Source organism: Bos grunniens, chromosome 7, assembly GCF_055505025.1.
Source record: "Bos grunniens cultivar Pamir isolate PY7600 chromosome 7, Bosgru_T2T1.0, whole genome shotgun sequence".
Taxonomy (NCBI): Eukaryota; Metazoa; Chordata; class Mammalia; order Artiodactyla; family Bovidae; genus Bos; species Bos grunniens.
Genome location: NC_141171.1, coordinates 51,118,194 through 51,140,859, shown reverse-complemented (window position 1 = coordinate 51,140,859; position 22,666 = coordinate 51,118,194). Strand labels below are relative to the sequence as shown.

Sequence of the window (22,666 nt, the reverse complement as noted above, 5' to 3'; positions counted from 1 at the left end):
GGCTTTTTAAAAGGTAGGGATTTTTTTTAAAAAGGTAGAGGCGAAGGACTTAAAGGTTGGTTGGATAAGGGATAATAAAATGAGACTGAGGGTCTTACTGTGCTGGGTTGGCTGGCCAAGTATAAAATGGTTCCCTTAATAATTACATGGAATTTGGAGTTGAGTGGGAGAAATAATGATGTTGGCTTTGAGTATGTTAAGTTTGGAATGTCTCTTAGCTAGGAGGGAAAGCTCTAGCTCCCTCCTCCCTTTCCAGAATAGCATTCCCAGCTCAAGTTAGACGTCCTCCGTCCTCCGGCTGGTTTCCTGCAGTCCTCAGTCGAGGATAAGATTCTCTAAGACCTTACTGGAATTCCTGAGCTCCCGTATCCTTCAAGGACATAGCTGGGTATTAAAAACTCTCTGGATCCTTAATGATAGAGTGAGAAAGGATCCTTAACTTGCTTTTTAAAATCAGATGCTGGCTTCAGTGAAGCAAACTCTCCTGCCTCTTGCAAGCATCGATCTTTGAGAAAGAAACCATTTCCTGTGGGGGTAGCTCTGGCCCTGACCGTCTCTGGCTCTCAGGTTGGCTCCCAAGAAGCCCCCACCTCCTTAGGGAGTGGCTTTAAGGGGGAAAAAAAGAAGAAGGTAATGAGGTTGTGTAGCATGCAGCCTGGTTCTGCCTGGATGCTGGAGAAAGCCCAGAGACTTAGAGGCTGGACCCTCTGTTAACCACCACCCCTGGTTGGGTGGCCCCAACGCCTAGCCAAGACTCCATATAGCCTCAACTCTTCCCCCAAATGACGGGGCTGGGATCCTCCCCAGCTGACTCGAATCTCCAGCCACTCAGCAGGCGGTGGAGGGCCAAGCCCGTGGGCTCAATTAGGGACTGGCCCCTAGGGTCCTGCCGGGGAAGGGAATATACAACCCAGGAGGCAGGTCAGTCACCCGGGCCGTGGCATCTCCCTGGCTCCCACAGCCGATGTCCAAAGGTAGGGTACACCCTGTGTCCTACTCCCACCTTCATAGGACGGTACCAGAATCTGCTACCTCTACCCCGCCCTCTGCTCACGCACTACCCCCACTGTCTTGCCCATAAATCCCCAAAGCACAGGGTAGCACGATTCCTCCCGCTTCCCTGCGGGGCCTGAAGCTGGGCACTAAAGCAGTGCAGTCCCAAGCTTCCCCTGCAGAAGCCGCGCTCCCTACTCGGTTCGGGGGTAGAGGGGGCGCGAGAGAGCAAGTGGGAGGACGTCCCATCCTCCGCATCCTCCTCCCGGTCCCGGCGCGCAGGGTGGGAGCGCTGCGCCGCTCCGCGCTGCGCATCTCGGCCCGCTCGCCGCCTGCCCCCATGCCCTAGCTGGGCCACCTCCCCGGGCCGCCGGTGGAGGGCTACTGGGCGCTAACGTTACGCTGTTTCCGGTTTTCCAGCGGGCTCTGGTTTCCCCTCCCAAGGCGGCGGCGGCGGCGGCGGAGCGGCGGAGCCCCCCAAATGGCCTGGCCAGATGCGGCAGGTTTGCTGCTTAGCGCTGCCGCCGCCGCCGCCAGTGGAGAAGGCTCGGTGCAGCAGCTACAGCGACAGCAGCAGCGAGAGGAGCAGCAGCAGCAGCGGCAGCAGCGGCGAGAGCGGCAGGAGCAGCAGCAGCCACATCAACAGCAGCAGCATCTCTCGTCCCGCTGCGCCCCCAAAGCCGCGGCCGCCGCAACAGCCGCAGCTCCGCAGCCCCGCAGCCCGGAGAGCCGCCGCCCGCTCGCGAGCCGCAGCCGCCGGAGGCATGAGGCGCGACCCGGCCCCCGGCTTCTCTATGCTGCTCTTCGGTGTGTCACTCGCCTGCTACTCGCCTAGCCTCAAGTCGGTGCAGGACCAGGCGTACAAGGCGCCCGTGGTGGTGGAGGGCAAGGTACAGGGGCTGGCCCCGGCCGGCGGCGGCTCCAGCTCCAACAGCACCCGCGAGCCGCCCGCCTCGGGTCGGGTGGCGCTGGTGAAGGTGCTGGACAAGTGGCCGCTCCGGAGCGGGGGACTGCAGCGCGAGCAGGTGATCAGCGTGGGCTCCTGTGCGCCGCTCGAAAGGAACCAGCGCTATATCTTTTTCCTGGAGCCCACGGAGCAGCCCTTGGTCTTTAAGACAGCCTTTGCCCCTCTCAACACCAACGGCAAAAACCTCAAGAAAGAGGTGGGCAAGATCCTGTGCACTGACTGCGGTGAGTTGCCCCCTCTCTCTGCTGGAGAAAGGGGGGAGGGGCGAGGTGGTGGAAGATGGGGGTGGGGCGGGAGGTATCTGCAGGTGCCCGGGCCTGGCAGCGCCCGGGGCCGCTGGTGAGGGGTGGGGGTGGGGGGTGGCGGGAGAACTGGTGGTGGGGCTGCCCCTGAGCAGGGCTTTTGGAATGGTGGGTGACGGGGTTGGTATTGGGGAGAAAGAAGATTAGGCTCGAAGTGTGCCAGGGCTGGGGGGCGGGGGGACGCGCTGGCCTGTGCCAGCAGGGATCTGCGGCTGATGTATGGCATGTGGGGCTGGAAAGCTGCCATCATAGCCCAGTAGCGGCAGGAAAAACGGAGAGGTCCGCGTGTTGCTGGCCCGAAGCTCAGTGAGTCAGGAGTGACCCTCGGAGGCCTTGCCCGCTCTGCTCCCAAGGGCCTGCCTTGCCCAGGCTGGCAGGGTCTGCAGGAGCAGCTGGGCAGACTCCCAGGCTGTGAAGGCCTCCGCTTACAAGTTCTCCTAGGGAATGATGGCCCCCGCCCCCTCCTTCCTCTCCTGGGCTTCGGGCTCAGCTCATCCACACCGCTGGCTGGCGCAGGCAGAGTTGGACTTTTTCTGCTACTGTTTTCTGTCCCCCATGTGGTTCAGGGTTTTGTTTTGTTTTGTTTTCCTCCGTCGTGATTGCTTGTCTTTGCTGAGCTGGTTGCACAGCCCTCTCTTAACCTCCAGTACTAGTGAGCAGACAGCTGTTTTGGCTGTTTCTGCGAGATCTTCCTAGGTCAGTTGCTTGTGATGACGGGTGAAATAGAGTAACTTCTCCTGAATGCTGGGAAGTTCAGCTCTGACATCTTACCGCGCAGGATGTGTTGACTGCATATCTCATCTTTATGATGTTGGGTGCTGCACAGGAATGCAGGTGATGAGAAACAACACTGAAGTCTGTCGATATGTGCAGCTGGGAATGGAGTCTCCCATGTCAAGAGTCAAAGAAATGTCAGTTTAAGATCTTTTCCTCTTTGTCCCTGAATCCAGTAATTACTTCTCAGGAAGCTATTTCAAACCAAACTGTGGCTGGACTGGAGTGTTTGGTGTTAGCCTGTCTTGTGCTTATTCATATTGGGGTTTCATTTCGTCCCAACTGAAGCTGAATTTGATGTTTGCAGTGTGCGTCTGAGCTGTGCAGTCACTGAATTGTGATAGATACCCTGGTCTGTCATAGAAATTGGTATATTTACTAGTTTACCAACTGCTTCTGAGTAGTGTAAATAAGACTGAGTAGCAAAGAATGTGTAACAGCTCAGAGGAAGTTTTGCTGCCCTCATCTTTCTAGATCAATGCCTTTGACTTTTGGAAGCTTCTTTTCTACCGCATGTCCCCCGCCCCCTCCCTGCCCCTGTCCTTCAGAAGACAAATTTTAATTTGTGGTGGGACTATATCTAGGTATTATGTTAAACTGTGATCACTTTAATCAGAAGAATCTTGCAGTGTCTTAAGGAAGAAAGAAACTTTTGGTGATAACAACAGTTTCTGTCTCTGACATTGTTCTGAGGAATATTGTTGACTGCTCTTTAATGTTGGTTTTATGCTCTGAAACATTTTATGATAAGTTGAGACCAGTTAAGAATTTCTAATTTTTTATTCTGTTAAGTGATTTTTTTTTTCCCCCTGAGATTCCTTGGGGGAGCTGTGGAACTGTATTATGCAGCGAGAAATAGATAGTAAAAACATTTATTGAACCTTGTCCAAGGACAGCTTCTGTTTGGGTTTTCAGTGAGTTGCTCCTGAGTGAGCACTGTGTACATCACCACCTAATCCCCAGCTGGTGCACCAAGCCCCAGTGGTCATCATCCCCTGTCTTGCTCCTCTGTTCCCCCTTCTTCCTTCAGTTATACCTTGTTTGTTTTAGTGAGTGTTTAATAGCTTAATAGTTGAATGTGGAGATCATGAAAGACCTCGGGGTCAGAAATATAGTCCACTTTTAGGTTGCGATCATCTCGTAAACATAGCATGTGTAATGTAGTTCTCAGAAAGGTAAATTTAGGGCTGCAAGCACTGCTCATGAGAAGGCCCTCACATCACAGATTATCAAGGGGCAGGAACATGTATGGGAGTAAACATTTTAGAATACAAAAATTTTTGCTTTGAATTGATGGTAAATAGATACTCATCAGGTTGGGGGGAGCTTTAGGTAAGGAGATTAGAAATTAAAGGACATTTTCTGGAGAAAACGTGTGGAACTGGTGATAATATGACAGAAGAGCATAAACTGCATTTTCTTATTTTCTACAATGTTTTTAAAGAAAACATGCACTAGTAATGGTATATTAAATAAGGAAGCAAATCCTTTTAACTAACCACAACACCTTCCTTGTGTTCAGCAGGAAATAACTAACAAATTCATTTTCTGTTTTCTATGTCTAAAGAAAACCCTCTGGGCCAAAGGGTCATTGGGAACATTTTCTCCTTGGAGCAGATCTGCCCATTGCAAAATAGGGAAACTGGCACCTGGAAACTGTCATCATGGCCATTATATTGAGCAACTGTGGTTGAATTGTTACTTTGTTTAGTCAGTTTCAGCTCTGAACTGTCTGGGTTCTGGGAGGTATGGTTCCTAGGGAGATATTTCAGAAAGCTGTATTTTGGTGGGCCAGGATCTGGGGACAAGGTACCCTATGGAGAGATGAAGGTCTTCACAAGTGAGTAATTTTACCACAAGTATGAAATGTTGACTTGAAGCCTGTGAAATCCTCCTGGAATAGCAGTATTTGCCAGAGGCCTTTTTTATAGATCTAATGTGTATCATTCATCCCAAATTACTACCTCTGGTGGTAAAGAGTGGAGTAAAATCTTTGCATTTCTCAGAAGACTACATACAGGGATGTGTTTTCTGCACCTTCTGAGGGAAGGACAGGAAAAAGATTCGAAAAGGACTCTCAGGGGTTAGAAATTCTGTACAATGCTATGAAAGCATCCTGTTCTGCAAATAGTCCTGCATTTTTAATGATGGTTGCATATATTTTGGCTTAATCACACCCTTTCTTGTTGCTCTCCTATATGTATATGGCTTTTAAATTGTTTCATTATTAAATAGATGCAATAAATATAATTTTTTTTTTAAAGAAAAATCATTCTTCCTTTGGGGCTTTCTGAATTGGCCTTTTCTTCCAACATATAGTGTACTTTGTTGTTAAAGATAGAAAAGGTGTATTCCTAGGGATCTTTATGTTCTTTAGAATAGTTTAAATTAATGTGGCACTCAGATTCACATATTAGAGCAAGGTGGTCCACAACATTCAGTATAGCAAAAGCAACTGCATATTTTTAAAATGCTGTTTATTTAAAGAATCTTTTCTTCCCCAGCCAGCTGGAAACCCAGCTGTGCTGCAGCTAGAAGATGGGAAAGTGAAAGTAGATTAGAAACTGACCGGTCCTAGTAGTGAGGACAGGCTTGGTTATAGATTTAAGGGTAGAATTATCATTATAATGTCATTATTTCTTTCAGTGGCTGTGTTTCTCAGCCGATAGGGATTCTTGGGGCAGGAACCATATCTTATCTTTGAGGTCTTTCTCCTTTCCTGCCCTTCAATATTTGGTACTGCCCCTGGTTTACAGAGGGATTCTCATAAGTGTCTTTTGAATGGGTGAAGTCAAGTGAAGTTCAAAAAGCAGGCCTCCAGATTAATACTGAACCAGTCTTATTTCTCCTATCTGTGACACCAAGTCTGGTGCTGAAAAGCTGAGTTTGATGATAAGCCCATACCTGTCGCTATGGGAACCTTTTTTTCTTAAGGAGTTGTTATCAACTAGAGTACTTAACCACAATGTGCTTAATCATTATGCTGATTAGTGTTAATGGGATTTGTGGAGAATCTACATCTTGTTGGAGAAGACTCCCCCTTTTTTTTAGAGGGCAGTTTATCACCTCCCCCAACTCCCATGTCTGAACAGAAATAACTATCAGCTTGAATTAACAAAAGATCTGGGAGCTAGAGGGGGTGGTATATTAACTAAGTAGGTGACTAACTTCTTCTTGGTCCCAGTGCTCTTAACTATCTTTTATTATCTGGGATATTTTAATTTCATTTTCTAATAGCAAACATGTCATTAACTTTTCTCTTATAAGATTTATATATAGTTTGAATATGTAAAACCTTCATATGGCTCAAAATTTAGAAAGCACACAAGAATATACAGCGAAAAGTTTCCTTCTTTTCCCCTGTCCTCAGCTACCCAGATCTTAGGCAATTATTACGTATCTTGAAATGTGTATTTCCCTACAAGCAAAATATTTTTCAAAGTAATCTTGTATTTTTTCTTAACAGATGGAGAATGTTAATTTTTCCATTAAGTCAATGTTATGGTAAATTCTTCCCCAGTAGTATATATATAACTTTTTTTTAAACCTAATTCAAGATCTCAACCAGTATCCTGCCTTACAAATATAACCCTAAGGTAAGGAATAAAAATACCAACTTATTTTTCAGATACTTTGCCATTAAGAGGTTTTCCATGACAGTGCATTTTGTGAGTGAGTCTTAATTGAGATGCTCAAAGGAAGATGCAGAGGTTTGTCACTGAGCTTTAGGGCAGCAGCTCTACTCACATAGCAGTTGCTGCTGTTTGCACTCTTGGTAGGTCATCTCACAATAGTGTCCGTGTGGGAAATCACATGATCCCATATATGGGTAGAGAAAACTCCACAGTGCCTGATTGCTTTAATTCTCATTTAGAAGCCAAAGACCCCAGTTGCTGAGAAAGAATTTGATTTTGACCATATTCGTGTAAAGCTGGTAGGAATCCACAGTGAATGGGCCACTCGAATACAATCTTGAAGTACGTTTAAGGTAGCTGACTTGAATGTAGTGTTAAATTTTCAGAGGATCAAAGAATTGCCATTTGGAAAAGTAGGGTTTAAAGCAAATATGCAAACCTAAACATTGGGTATTCTTAACCCTCTAAAGCCTGTTGGCTTAGTGGCACACGGCAGTTAGTGGCACAGAACACTGACTTGGAAAAGGAATGATGATCTCAGTATCAGTGAATTTTCCCCTGTGTAGTCTTTGACACTTGTTCTTAGAACTTTCTTTTCAGGATCTGAGGTGTTGTTAGTATAATTTACGCCAAAAGTAAAAGTAATTTCCCTCCAAATTTTGAGTTTGGAAGGATGTGTGTGAAATGGGGATTTTTGTCTTACTTGTTTCCTGTGAATTAATCCTTCCCACTTACTTATTGGAATATGTACATTGAATTTCAAGAGATGATATAGGGAACTCTTTAGAAAATTGGGACAGTAAATGAATTGAACATTGGGCATTATGACAAGTTTGGAAAAATGACTGTCATGTGAAATTCAAGTAGACTCCTTTAAAAACAACAGTACACATGGATGATCTTGGTGAGCAGCGTTTCAAGCAAGCCTGTAGGAACTGAAGCAAGCCTGGAGGATGATTAAAAGGCTTTAGTATGACATGAAAGAGGATGTGCTGTACCCACATCAAGAGCTGGGAAGCTTTTGCCAGCCTGGGATCAGAAGACAGAGAGTCACACTGACTGAGAGCTTTTGGTGCTAATCAGCTGTGATGTTTTTGGTAATTATGAAATGAGGTTGAGTTAAGGAGCCTTCTTGCTCTGGCTAGTTGCTGCTGGCAGAATGTGGCATGCAAGCTCCATTCTACAGTAACATTCCCTTCCTGCTCTGTACATGCAGTGAGATCCAAACAGCCTCTCCAGGGACCTTCTCTGGGACAGAGCCTGTAGCTCTTGTCTGTGCCTCAGCTCAGAACCTGATTGTGCTGCTTGCCTCCTGGGGTGGGGCTGGGGGCAGTTAACATTCCATTTGCCCTTGCCGATGTTTCCAGAGTAGCAGAGACACAGGTATCCTAGAGAGTTTCCTTATTCCATTAGCACCATAGACCCCCAAGATGTGATGTTCAGGTTTCTTTTTATTCTCTCTTCTGAAACAGAGTCTCTAATGGTTCTCTTTTTCCTTTGTTTCCTGCCTTGTACTGAGGACTTTGGCTTCCCCACCTCTTTCCCTCACTCGTCTGTTTGTACAGATTGAGGATCTGTCTGTCCTCTAGGCTAGGATGTTTTACTTGGTCTTGATCTTGATGTTGGTCCAAACAGAAGCCAAGCTGAACTAACATTACTTAGGATTGAATGAGAGTAAGGTTACCACATGGCTAAATACCTGGTCCAGCCCATGGGAAAGTCAGGACATTATTAATTTGTGACAGTGATGCAATTTGGTATCCTAGAGGTTGTATTATTACTAAAAGAACTTCCTTTCATTTCCATCTTTCAAGTGTTTGCTTCAACAAGTATTGGAATGTATGCTCTGTGTAAAGAACTAGATACTTTAGGGGAGCTACATCAGACACAGTCCCTGTCACCAAGGAGCTTATAATCTAAAAGTACAAAGATGTAACAGTAATTCAATCTAGCATATGGTAAATGCCATAAGATATACCAATGTAGTGCTTTTGGAAGGAGGGCAAGAGTCATAAAAGAAAGATTTGGTTAGAGGATTAAAGTTTCTTTGATAAGTAGTTTGAGATGGGATTTTAAGAGTCAGATAGATGAGGTGGAGGTGGTTTATGGATAGAGATGAACTAATTGATTAAATCAATTCCTATAAGCAGAATAGCATTCTCAGTAGCAGAGGGGCATGTATGTAGTATACAAAATAACCAGGAAGAAAGGGACAAATGGGCACAGGATCTAGAGAGGTAAATTAGAATGATATTTCCACCCACCTTGAGTGCTAGACTGATGAGTTTATTTGTAATTATGGAAGTAGTACTTGAAGGCTTAGGTTAAAAGCAGCTCAATAATGTGTTGTAGTTTTCAGTAAATGAGTCTTTTACATATTTTTTCTTAGTACTTCACGTTTTCTGGATGCTTTTGTAAATGGCATTTTTGTTTAATTTTGTTTTCCACTTATTCATTTCTGCTGCTGCTGCTACTGCTGTTAAGTCGCTTCAGTCATGTCTGACTCTGTGCGACCCCATAGATGGCAGCCCACCAGGCCCCGCCATCCCTGGGATTCTCCAGGCAAGAACACTGGAGTGGGTTGCCATGTCCTCCTCCAATGCGTGAAAGTGAAAAGTGAAAGTGAAGTCGCTCAGTCGTGTCTAACTCTTAGCGACCCCATGGACTGCAGCCTACCAGGCTTCTCTGTCCATGGGATTTTCCAGGCAAGAGTACTGGAGTGGGGTGCCATTGCCTTCTCCTATTCATTGCTAGCATATAGAAAAAAATTGTTTTTTTTAAATTCATTGCTAGCATATAGAAAAACAATTTTTAAAATATTGACTTTGTATCCTGTGACCTTAATAAATTCACTTATTCACTTGAATAACCCTTTTAGGGGGGTAGAGTTACTAAGGATTTTTTTCTATGTACATGACTATATTGTCAGTGAATAAGAGACAGCTTTGCTTTTTCCTTTCTAATCTGTTTGCCTTTATTTCTTTTTCTTGCCTTATTCCACTGGCTGGAACTGCCAAGTATAATGTTGAATAAGTGTAATGAAAATGAACATCCTTGTCCTATTCTTTGGGGGAAAACATTTATAGACTTTCACTATTAAGGATGTTAGCTGAAGGTTTTTCTTCTTTTAAAAAGAAAAAGTCTGCTAACTATAGTGTAATGACTGAGAGTTTGTGCTGTACAGCCAAGTGAACCTGAGTTCAGAAACCATCTTGTACATTTTGTGACTAGGTGATGTTGGGCATATTACATTCTGTATCTCAGTTTTCTATAAATGGTGATAGTGATTGCTCATAATAGGATTGCTATGAGTATTAAATGAGATAATGCATGTAAAATAATTAATACAGCACTTGCTCAATAAGTGTTATCAACAAAATCTTCTTAACTTAGACCAACGTGAGCAACTAGTAAGTGAAAATACTAAGTTCTGGAGGACTGGAGGCAGACAAGGGGAGAAATTTTTAGTGACAACTGTATTATATCTGTGGTCTCATTGTAGGGAAGCCCATGAGACTCCAGGATATGAATGCTGGGCCTATGGAGGTCCCAACTAGACTACAAATTTTAATGTGTCCATGGGTCTATGTAGTCAATTTTTTGAGAAGCCCATGGATAGAAACTGCTTTTCTCTGTTTCACCAATGGGAGGACTAAGACTCAGACTCCAAATTGACCCTTTCAAAATTTCATCATGCTTGTGGGGTCAACCAAGGGTTCACATTCAGGAGTCCTGCCAGGCTGCTCTTTTACTTTGACAGGTCTTATCTTAAATTGTATTGTTAGGAGGAGTTGCTGAAAGTCCCTGGAAAATGGCTGAAAGCGTCCTTTTTTCTTTCAAAGAAAGCAGGTTCCTGATTCATCCTGATTTGATTTGGGGGTTTCCAGAGTTGGGGATGGGTTTACACTGAATCATTCATACTCTTTCTTTCCTTGTTTCTACACTGGGCTGGGCTGGGTCTGGTGGCTGTCTTGGGTCAGAGAGGGTACAGGTGGTGGCATGTAAGAGGTGGCATTTGGGGAGCTTGTGGGGTTTAATTTTAATTAATTAATTGATGTGTGGCACCCATTGGAACCCATTGGAAGTATGAAGCTTTGCTTCTTAAATGTTTTAGAACAAAGACTCTGCATCCTCTAAATATCTGCTGGGTATTATTACCCCTCAGATCCTAGACTGGCCACACATTCTTGACCTCAAGAAGTATTGTTTTTTCTTATTCTTGGACTTTTAGTGTTTATGGCCTATATCACTTGTATGACACATCATTTAATGCCATGGACTGCTAATTATCTTGCTAGGGTCAGTGTCTTAGCTCCTTCTCCTGATTATAAGATCTTTGGGGCCTGAAACTTAAGATATGGTTTTGTAAGTATTTGATTACTGGCCATTGCTAAGTAAGGGAGCAGTTAGACCTTTGCTTTAGATCACAAAGTAAGATCACTTTGTTCCAGATAGATTTTGAGATTCCTCAAATGTCAGCTCAGGCTAAGGGACTAGACTAACTATGGAAAACATCTTCAGACATTTGGATAAAAGGCAGAATTTTGCTGCTTTGTTATGTTTCAGGGTTTTGTTTTGTTTTTTCCCTTGATAGTCTATAGTTTCTTCTTTTTCTTGTGAGTAATTCTGTTCTTGAGTTTTAGAACTATCTCTAGATGGTTTTCCTCATACATGTCAATATTTTTGCTTGTGTTTCATTCCTGTCTTTTAGTTCGTTTGCATTCTGCAAAATTCTTCAGTCTTACTTGCCATGTGAGCTTTTTGGATATTCCCTCTCCTGGTCTCTCACTGGAATGGCCAGTTGGATTCCGTTACTCTGGCTGGTTCATGCTTTAGGCTGAATACCTTAAAGAAGTAAGAGGCATCTTACTGAGGTAAACTGAGATCGCAAATTGGGAGTGGTTGTACCTCTTTGCCTTTAGGCAGCTTGGGGGCTTCCGGAGGCCAGTACAGGTTCTTGGATCATTCTTTTTTTCTGAAAGTGTATGGAGTAGAAGCCCAGTGTTTCTTCATATCTCTCTTTTAGTATGTTCATTCTTTCGCCATTTCCTTAAAACGAGGCATTTTCTGCCATATCTGCTTGGCTAAATTACTGGGGGGGGGTGGGTGGGAGGGTCCTCTCTAGAGCAAGTTCTTTTCCAGCTCAGGGCTCCTAAGAGCTCTCAGTCATCACTTTGTCGCAGGCTGTGGCCCTCAGCTTCCTCAAGTCAGAGTCCTTTTCACTAGTGCCTGTGGCCGTACACATAATCTCAGTATAGCTCCTCACCATATTGCTTAAGCCACTAATGAATTTCACAAGCACTACCCAGTTGATGGCTCTTCTCTGGAGTAATTTTATATGGCTTTAGAGAAGAGAGTTTATTTAGCAGTCAGGAAAGAACAGGTGGATTAAGTAGATGGTCTGCTGTGTCTGAATTCCTGTTTCTGAGTGAGAAATAAAGTAACAGCAGGGCCGCGTCCATTGCAGCTTTCCCAACAATGTCATTGGTTGATTGTATTTCAGAGAAAAATAATAATAATTTGAAAGAGAATAATGTTTTTAAAAGGAAGAATGGAGTCTCACACCATGACATGACTCATTTATTACAGAGTGAAACCAAGGATCACAAATGAAGAGTTTCTTTCAAAGGACACTGGGGCTTCCAAAGGCAGTCTGTCTGACTGCTCACTCATAAAGGGTTTCCTTTTCAGTCTGTTAGATGGGTTTCACTTCTGAGACCCTCTTACCTGGCACTCTATCCCCCCACCATATCCCATCTTGCTCCAGCCTTTCTACGTAGGCCTGTTGTCATACTTGCTATCTCATAAATGTAACAGCCATCCCTCAGCCAAGAAGCAGAGAAGTTTCCAGAAATTTCTAGTACAAAGTTCCCAGTCTTTCCTTGGACTTTATGTCTGATGGACCTAGTGGGAAAATAGGAACAAGGCAAGAGATAGGTACCTATGCAGGTAAAACTGTACCTAACAACTTGGCCTAAATTTCTATTAAGTCCAGTTCTTTTAGACAAAATATGGGGCTTTTCCAAGAAAAACTTCCCCCATATTTTTAGGTCTCATTTTCAAAAGAAAATGCTCTCTCCAAAAAGGCTAGTAGCGTTCACTGGCCTCTTAGTAACATTTAGATTAAATTGTCTTGGCCAAGTACTGACAATAAACCCTTTCAGATGGCACCGCTGGGGCTTGGCCCAAGTGATTCTGGTCAATACTGGGAAAATCCTAGGATATGGAGCCTCGTAAAGTACTTCGGACAGAGCAAGATTTAACCAGCTCTGAGAGACACTCCTTGCTGCTGGGAAAGAATGTAATTTGTAGGGTGAAGAGAGGCACATGGGTGGCCCTCAGATTGGGAGTTTGCCGTCTTTGTTTCTTAGTAGGTTTCCACTGTTCGTGGTTTGCACTCAGCTAACTGAGAGGGCATCTGGGAGCTGGAGCTGAGTCTGTTTCCCTTGGGATACTGTTTTCACCTTGGCCAGTTTTACCCCAGCTTCTACCTTTGCCCACACAGAAGATGGACTTTGTGCTTCTCTTTTGTGGTGTCACCGCCTCAGGGCCTCTGGTGAAGGGTCTGCACCAGGCCAGAGCTTGTTGTACAGAAGTAAGAATTAAAGCATTTGGTTTTACATTACTTCTGTGAAGGGATCACTTGTGCTGTATCTGGAAGAAAACATCAAGCTGATAAAGGTTCCCAATGGGTTTGGACTTTCCTGTTGATGGATCCACCTGCCAATGTAGGAGATGGGGTAAAATACCCGGGTTGGGAAGATCCCCTGGAGTAGGAAATGGCAACTCACTCTAGTTTCTTCCCTGGAAAATTCCGTGGATAGAGGAGCCTGGCAGGGTACAGTCCATGGGGTCACAAAGAGTCAGACACAACTTAGTGACTTAGCACACATGCACACATGTCCAGTGGGTTTGATGGTCTTCACTGGGCCAAGGTCATGAACCATGTTTTTTAAAGAAAGTATAAGAGTTTACTTTTCTCATCTCTTAAGTTAAATAACAGCCTCATAATTCCAGAGTAGGGGTGAGCATTGCCACTGACAGAGAAAGAGTAGAAAGGGCTAGTAGTGCTGCTGTCTACATGCGTGCATGCCCATTTGTGTCTGACTGTTCAACCATAAAGACTGAAGCTGGTTTGTGGATCCTGCTGTGGTTGCTCCAGTATTTTGGAGATATAATGTTTGGTTCTCTCCTCTCCTCCTTCCTTCTCAGATCCTTCCATCACTGACTCTTTTTCTTTTCAGAATTTTGTAAAGGTTATGTTTCCTAACAGATCGTCCTTGGTTCTCTTCTCAATTTACCTAATCCATTTTGAAATTTCAGCTCCGTATAGTGTAGTAGCTAAGGCCGAATGTTCTGGAGCCAACTGTGAAGAGTGAATCTTGTCTCTGTGACTTATTAGCTATATATGTGTGTGTGCTTAGTCACTCAATTGTGTCCGACTCTTTGTGACCCCATGGACTGTCGCCTATTAGCCCCGCCAGGCTCCTCTGTCCATGAAGATTCTCCAGCTAGAATACTGCAGTGGGTTGCCATGCCCTCCTCCAGGGGATCTTCCTAACCCAGGGATCGAACCCAGGTCTCCCGCATTGCAGGTGGATTCTTTACCATCTGACCTGCAAATAACCTTAGGCAAGTTGATTGACCATTTTGTGTCTCAGGTTCCTCAACTGTACAGTGGGGCTAATTGTAATACCTATCTCATAGTATTGTGATAAGGATTCAGTGAGTTACTTTTACTTTAAAGTTTGCTTTATGTAAAGTGCTTAGATTGGTGGCTGCTTAGATTGAAAACATTCAATCCAGACAAGCTACAATTACTATTATTGTCATGTTTATTGTTAGTTGAGAGAGAATGGCTTTGGATTCAGACTGATATTTTCTTAAAATCCTGACTCTTCCTTCCCAGCAATGTGAACTTGGAAAAAGTCCCTTAATTTTGCTGAGTTCCAGTTTCCAACTGCCTATGGCATGTTGTTTCAGTTATCCATTGCAGCATAACAAACCAACCTAAAATATAGTGGCTTCAAATAGCAATCTTTATTCATTATTGTTATTCATAGTTCTGGGAATTGACTGGGCTCAGCTAGGAAGTTTAGTGTCTTTCATGTATTTTTTGGTCAGATGGTAGCTGAGCAGTCAAACAGTAGGTGAGACTGGGTCATTTCCCATTTTCCTCTCTGACATGTCTAGCAACTGATGCTGGCTGGTTCTCATCTGGGAGCTTAGCTGGGAATGAAGGCTGGGGACCAACCTCGCCTGGGTTTCCTCACAACATAGTGGCAAGGTGCATAAGTGAGCATCCCACGAGATTGCCAGGCAAAAGCTGTATTGTCTTTTATGATCTAGCCTCAGAGGTGACTAGTATCACCTCTACCACATTCTGTTTCTTGGAAGAGAGTTTACCAAGGCTTGACCAGATACAAAGGGAGGAGAATTAGACTTTACCTCTTGATGGAAGGGTTGTCAAAGAATTTGTGGACATGTTTTGAAACCATTGCTGTCTGCCCTCTGGTCACAAATTATTTATATTCCTTGCACATGAAAAATATGCTCATCCTGGCCATTGCATTCACAGTCCATTGTAGTAGTATACTTACTTATTAAAACAAAACAAAACTCATCCTCACCGAGACCCTCCTCCCTCAAAAAGTCTCATCTGTATGGCATCAAGTTCAGGCTCAAGAGCCAGGGTCTCATCATCCAAATTAGATCCGGGTGCAGATGAGACTCCTTTCATGAGGTTCTTTGGGGACAGCAATTCTAATGCTGTTCCTCTTGACCTGAAGACTGTCAACTAAAGAGATAAATCATTTGCCCTCCAATACAATGGTGGTATAGACACAGGATAACTGCTACAGATGCCTCCTTTTAAAAACTAGTAATACTTGAATGTTTTTAAATGACTTTATTTTTTACTTAAAATTTTGAAATTTTAAGTAAATTAATCTATAAGAAAGTTACAAAAATATAAAGGATCCTCTTTCTTCAGCTTCCCCAAATTAGACAGCTATAAAATGATCAAAACCACGAAATTAATCCTATTGATATAATGTTATTAACTCATTTCTAGATCTTGTTGAAAATTTGCCAGTTGTCTTATCAATGGCCTTTACTTGACACAGGATCCAGTCTAGGATCCCATATCACATTTAGTTGTTATATCTCCTTAGTCTTCTATCTGGGTAGATGTTCTCGTTTAGAAAGAGAAGAGCCAGCAGTCGTGGTCCATAGCAGTTCTGAAATCCAGCCTGGCACACAAGTAGGGCTCAGTCCTGTTGCCTGGGGATAAGTGTCCACTGCTCTTGGATTTACCCAATGGGCTCATGGTGTTGCCCTCTAATTATCCTTCCTTTTCCATAAAATGTAGTCTGTGTTTGCAGCTAAGCAGTTTTCTCAGTTCTGTATTCTTTTAGGTGGTATCTAGTCAAATGTGTCCACAAGAGGAGGAGACTTAGGAGAGGCACACAAAAGAACAAGTTTACTGTACTCATTGCTCCTAGAGATGGGGGTCCCTGCATGCCACACAGGGTCACAGGGGGAGTACCAAGTTTTGGTCAGGTGGCAGAAGACTGGAACGAGAGCAAAACATTAGGTTGAAATTTATTGGAGTTTCCTTGGAGAGTGGAAGTCAGGGCGGGGTGAATAGATTAGCATTGGCTAGTCTGAATGATTTTGGTGGGCTCTAAGTTATAGAGGTGGTCCCTGGTTTCCTGGTACCTGGCCCTGGGATGATTAAAGGGCAGATGGAGGAGGCAGGGCTCTGGACTGGTTAGTTTACACATCAAAGGCATGCTCCTGGCTGAGTCCTTTGCTGTTTCTAAGAATTGGGTAGCCCTAGAAGGGGCAATCCCTCTCCAGCCAGACATGGTTTTTTAAGATGTCAAAACATCATAATACATAGAAAATTTGAACAGTACACTCAGCTTGATTCCTACTTGTAGATATTTTGGGGCCCAAAGGCTTTTCATTTTGCTCTGTTTGGTCCCTTTTAGTCTAAGCTGGTAGTGTTCCTATAGTATACTTCTTTTTAAAAATCTGTGGTTTGCTTATGAATCTTATCAAGGTTCCTTACATTAGACAAAAGCCATACCTACAAATCTTATCAAGAGAAGCTCTTCTCTACTGTGAGCTTCCTGTAGGCTGCTGCGGGACACTCTTCTTCAGGCTAAAGGAGTCACTGTTCTTTAATGGAAAGGGACTGGTCTCAGAAACAAGTCCCAGAGATTATTTGAGGCGTTGCCTTTGACCTTTCTGAGGTCTAAACAAAGGATACAATTCACATCTCAAATTAAGCTCAGTATAGTCTCCTTACTATATCCTGTTCTGTCTAGGACACTCCTGTCTTAGATAACAACAATCCATCTACTTTTCCAAGTCATTAGAAATTGCAAACTTGGGACTTCCCTGGCGGTCCAGTGGTTAATACTTCACCTTTCAATGCAGAGGGTGTGGGTTTGGTCCCTGGTCAGGAAGCTGACGTCCCATATGCACCCATAGCCACAAAACCAAAATATAAAACAGAAGCAATATTATAACATATTCAATAAGGACTTTAAAAATTGTCCTCGTAAAAAAAGTCTGAAAAAGAATCCGCAAAATCATCTTTGGTTCCTTTCCATCCTCTGTATATAATACACTGTCAAGTGGTGACAATTTTTACTATTGCAGGTATCTTCAATCTAATTCTTTTCATTCAGGAGGCTCTAGTTGGGTACTTAAATCTCACTTAGGCTGCCACAGTGGCTGCTAAATGGAATTTCCAATTTTCAGAATCTCTGCTCTCTTCCATCTATTGATGGAATTTGCTTTCTAAAACAAAGTAATTCTCACTGTCCGACCCAGAAATCTTCAATAGCTTTTTATTATCTATAGAATAAAGAGAAAACTCCTTCCACAATTAACCTCTACCTGCCATTAAGCCTTTAGCCCACTTTTCCACACTTACTCTTTGCTATAGCCAAAATGTACTATTTTGGAAATTTTGAACACCTCTTACACATTAAGAGGTGCTTTTGCACATTATGTTTTCTGGTGTGGTACGCTCTTCCTTTCCTTCTCTTGTCAGTTGCTAACCTCCTGCTTCTTCAAGGTTGAGCTCAGGTCTCATTTCTCCTCAGCACTTTTTCTGATCCCCTCAGTCCAAACGGACCATGGCATGTTTCCGCAGCAGTTCATGGACCACTCCTTCTGTGGTCGTAATGGTCTATCCTACTGCTTAGCGTAATTGGTTGGGGAAAGGGTATGTGTAAGTAGGGAAAGGGTATGTGTGTAAGGTCCTCTAGATGGTGAGCTTCTTGAGTACAATATGGAACTGTAGCAAAGGCTCTATCTCACTTAGTTTTTGGTGACTTATATAAGTTACTGACTAATAACTGCTTGGTGACTTAAGAGAATGGATCTTACCTTGGGATTAGAACTGGCAATTGGGAATAAACATCTGGTGCATGGAAGGAGATTGGTCTAGGTGTGTAATATGTTGGTAGAGGTATGAAGGTGGTAAACTGAGGCAGCCACTTCAGATGATAATGGGAGTCCTGGTTTAGTTACAAAGTGCTACATTGGATTTTTACACCATCATCGTTGCTGCTGTTTATAACAAAAAATACCAAATTTCTGATGTGTGGATTGGAGTCTGGGTTTTATTAACCTCTATGGGAAGTATCTCAGGAAGATTATCCAGGGATAGAAGAATTTGACTGTTTTGTGTATCATTGTTTCCTTATCACCTTCATGGTTCTTGGCATGCTATCAGATCAGATCAGCTGCTCAGTCGTGTCTGACTCTTTGCGACCCCATGAATCGCAGCATGCCAGGCCTCCCTGTCCATCACCAATTCTCGGAGTTCACCCAGACTCACATCCATCGAGTCAGTGATGCCATCCAGCCATCTCATCCTCCGTCGTCCCCTTCTCCTCCTGCCCCCAATCCCTCTCAGCATCAGAGTCTTTTCCAATGAGTCAACTCTTTGCATGAGGTGGCCAAAGTACTGGAGTTTCAGCTTTAGCATCATTCCTTCCAAAGAAATCCCAGGGCTGATCTCCTTCAAAATGGACTGGTTGGATCTCCTTGCAGTCCAAGGGACTCTCAAGAGTCTCCTCCAACACCACAGTTCAAAAGCATCAATTCTTCGGCGCTCAGCCTTCTTCACAGTCCAACTCTCACATCCATATATGACCACAGGAAAAACCATAGCCTTGACTAGACGGACCTTTGTTGGCAAAGTAATGTCTCTGCTTTTGAATATGCTATCTAGGTTGGTCATAACTTTCCTTCCAAGGAGTAAGCATCTTTTAATTTCATGGCTGCAGTCACCATCTGCAGTGATTTTGGAGCCCCAAAAAATAAAGTCTGACACTGTTTCCACTGTTTCCCCATCTATTTCCCATGAAGTGATGGGACTGGATGCCATGATCTTTGTTTTCTGAATGTTGAGCTTTAAGCCAACTTTTTCACTCTCCGCTTTCACTTTCATCAAGAGGCTTTTGAGTTCCTCTTCACTTTCTGCCATAAGGGTGGTGTCATCTGCATATCTGAGGTTATTGATATTTCTCCCAGCAGTCTTGACTCCAGCTTGTGCTTCCTCCAGTCCAGCGTTTCTCATGATGTACTCTGCATATAAGTTAAATAAACAGGGTGACAATATACAGCCTTGACGAACTCCTTTTCCTATTTGGAACCAGTCTGTTGTTCCATGTCCAGTTCTAACTGTTGCTTCCTGACCTGCATACAGATTTCTCAAGAGGCAGATCAGGTGGTCTGGTATTCCCATCTCTTTCAGAATTTTCCACAGTTTATTGTGATCCACACAGTCAAAGGCTTTGGCATAGTCAATAAAGCAGAAATAGATGTTTTTCTGGAACTCTCTTGCTTTTTAGATGATCCAGCAGATGTTGGCAATTTGATCTCTGGTTCCTCTGCCTTTTCTAAAACCAGCTTGCACATCAGGAAGTTCACGGTTCACATATTACTGAAGCCTGGCTTAGAGAATTTTGAGCATTACTTTACTAGTGTGTGAGATGAGTGCAATTGTGCAGTAGTTTGAGCATTCTTTGGCATTGCCTTTCTTTGGGATTGGAATGAAAACTGACCTTTTCCAGTCCTGTGGCCACTGCTGAGTTTTCCAAATTTGCTGGCATATTGAGTGCAGCACTTTCACAGCATCATCTTTCAGGATTTGGAATAGCTCAACTGGAATTCCATCACCTCCACTAGCTTTGTTCGTAGTGATGCTTTCTAAGGCCCACTTGACTTCACATTCCAGGATGTCTGGCTCTAGGTCGGTGATCACACCATCATGATTATCTGGGTCGTGAAGATCTTTTTTGTACAGTTCTTCTGTGTATTCTTGCCATCTCTTCTTAATATCTTCTGCTTCTGTTAGGTCCATACCCTTTCTGTCCTTTATCGAGCCATCTTTGCATGAAATGTTCCTTTGGTATCTCTGATTTTCTTGAAGAGATCTCTAGTCTTTCCCATTCTGTTGTTTCCCTCTATTTCTTTGCATTGATCACTGAAGAAGGCTTTCTTATCTCTTCTTGCTATTCTTTGGAACTCTGCATTCAGATGTTTATATCTTTCCTTTTCTCCTTTGCTTTTCACTTCTCTTCTTTTCACAGCTATTTGTAAGGCCTCCCCAGACAGCCATTTTGCTTTTTTGCATTTCTTTTTCATGGGAATGGTCTTGATCCCTGTCTCCTGTACAATGTCACGAACCTCATTCCATAGCTCATCAGGCACTCTATCTATCAGATCTAGGCCCTTAAATCTATTTCTCATTTCCACTGTATAATCATAAGGATTTGATTTAGGTCATACCTGAATGGTCTAGTGGTTTTCCCTACTTTCTTCAATTTAAGTCTGAATTTTGCAATAAGGAGTTCATGGTCTGAGCCACAGTCAGCTCCTGGTCTTGTTTTTGTTGACTGTATAGAGCTTCTCCATCTTTGGCTGCAAAGAATATAATCCATCTGATTTCAGTGTTGACCATCTGGTGATGTCCATGTATAGAGTCTTCTCTTGTGTTGTTGGAAGAGAGTGTTTGTTATGACCGGTGCATTTTCTTGGCAAATGCCCTTAGTCTTTGCCCTGCTTCATTCTGTATTCCAGGGCCAAATTTGCCTGTTACTCCAGGTGTTTTTTGACTTCCTACTTTTGCATTCAAGTCCCCTATAATGAAAAGGACATCTTTTTTGGGTGTTAGTTCTAAAAGGTCTTGTAGGTCTTCATAGAACCGTTCAACTTCAGCTTCTTCAGCGTTACTGGTTGGGGCATAGACTTGGATTACTGTGGTATTGAATGGTTTGCCTTGGAAATGAACAGAGCTCATTCTGTCGTTTTTGAGATTGCATCCAAGTACTGCATTTCATACTCTTTTGTTGACCATGATGGCCACTCCATTTCTTCTGAGGGATTCCTGCCCGCAGTAGTAGATATAATGGTCATCTGAGTTAAATTCACCCATTCCAGTCCATTTCAGTTCGCTGATTCCTAGAATGTCGACATTCTCTCTTGCCATCTTTTGTTTGACCACTTCAAATTTGCCTTGATTCATGGACCTGACATTCCAGGTTCCTATGCAATATTGCTCTTTATAGCATCGGACCTTGCTTCTATCACCAGTCACATCCACAGCTGGGTATTCTTTTTGCTTTGGCTCCATCCCTTCATTCTTTCTGGAGTTATTTCTCCACTGATCTCCAGTAGCATATTGGGCACCTACTGACCTGGGGAGTTTCTCTTTCAGTATCCTATCATTTTGCCTTTTCATACTGTTCATGGGGTTCTCAAGGCAAGAATACTGAAGTGGTTTGCCATTCCCTTCTCCAGTGGACCACATTCTGTCAGATCTCTCCACCATGACCCGCCCGTCTTGGGTTGCCCCACGGGTATGGCTTAGTTTCATTGAGTTAGACAAGGCTGTGGTCCTAGTGTGATTAGATTGACTAGTTTTCTGTGGCATGCTATAGGAGCTCAATAAATATGAATTGAGGGGGAAATAAGTGAAGAAATGCTTTCTACTCCTATGTGATTTTAGGTACCTACATGTGCTATACCTAAGGAGCATGGCCAGGAGAGCTGGTTCAAAATTAGCTCAAGTTAAGAGAAGGCAAGTCATTTATCCAGGGTCCTCTTTGTACCCAGAGCTTTCTGCTTTGCCACAGAAGAGTAGGAACTATTAGGATTTTAGGATGTAGACAGGATGACTAGGGACAAGTGGGGGGCAGAATTGCAATCTGAATCAAGCAGTCAAAAGTGACAGGAGCTGCTTTTAGGTGGCCAGGAGGAGAATCTGGGCGGTGTCCCTAGTTAAGGAAGAGGAGACTATTCAGGCTTTGTCAGGTGTTTTTGTTGTTTTGTTTTCAAATGATGAGCATCCTTCCTTGAAATCAGCCTCCCGGTTCAGTCTCAGCCCACAGCTTTCTATATGACCTTGTGCAGGCTGTTCTTATACCCTGGGCTTTGTTTTAAGCTGACAAATGAGGCTTTCTTCTTCAGCTGTGAGAAGTGGGGTGGAGAGAGTGTTGTTTCAAGCCAACTGGGTAAGTCATGCCCTCAAAATAGAGCCTGTCTTGGTTTATAGTTTCACTTTGAAAATTCTAGCAAATCCTGGGCTGAGGGACCATATGGATGCCTGGAGTGCGAAATTTCTTTCTTAAAGCTGGACTTGCCCTATATTCCATTCTGAGTATCAAATGCAAACAGCCTCCCCAAGTCTATGATTGTGATAATTAGATGGGAGGGGTTAGGGCAATTTAGGAAGATGATGAGGCCTGACCTCTTCCTGCCTTTGAAATCCACATAGGAGGGAGAATGGGAAAAATGATGAATAGTTGATCAAAAAATGGGGAGTGTCCCTCCTAAATTAAGACAGCTGGCTCAGGGATGAAATTGTCTTACTCTGTTAATGGCCCTCAGGACCACATGCTAGGAAAACAGAAATTAAATGACAACTTTGGGCCACTCTCTCTAGACAGTGGGAGCAGGGCCACATC

General features: G+C 43.6%; 1 protein-coding gene across 4 annotated transcripts in view; it reads left to right on the top strand.

The window, feature by feature from the left end:
• The first annotated feature begins 838 nt into the window (after positions 1-838).
• NRG2 (neuregulin 2) overlaps positions 839-22,666 on the top strand; it is a 195,557-nt gene continuing 173,729 nt past the window's right edge. For 3 of the 4 annotated variants that reach the window (XR_015167492.1, XM_086411963.1, XM_086411968.1), the window contains exons 1-2: positions 839-974; positions 1,414-2,184. Coding sequence is in view for 3 of the 4 variants with exons in the window: in XM_086411963.1 (XP_086268089.1) it covers positions 965-974; positions 1,414-2,184 (781 nt within the window). In the remaining variant the exon portion in view is untranslated. Of the gene's footprint in view, positions 975-1,413; positions 2,185-4,789; positions 4,877-22,666 lie in introns of those variants that run through there. The other variant, XM_086411965.1, reaches the window with a different exon arrangement.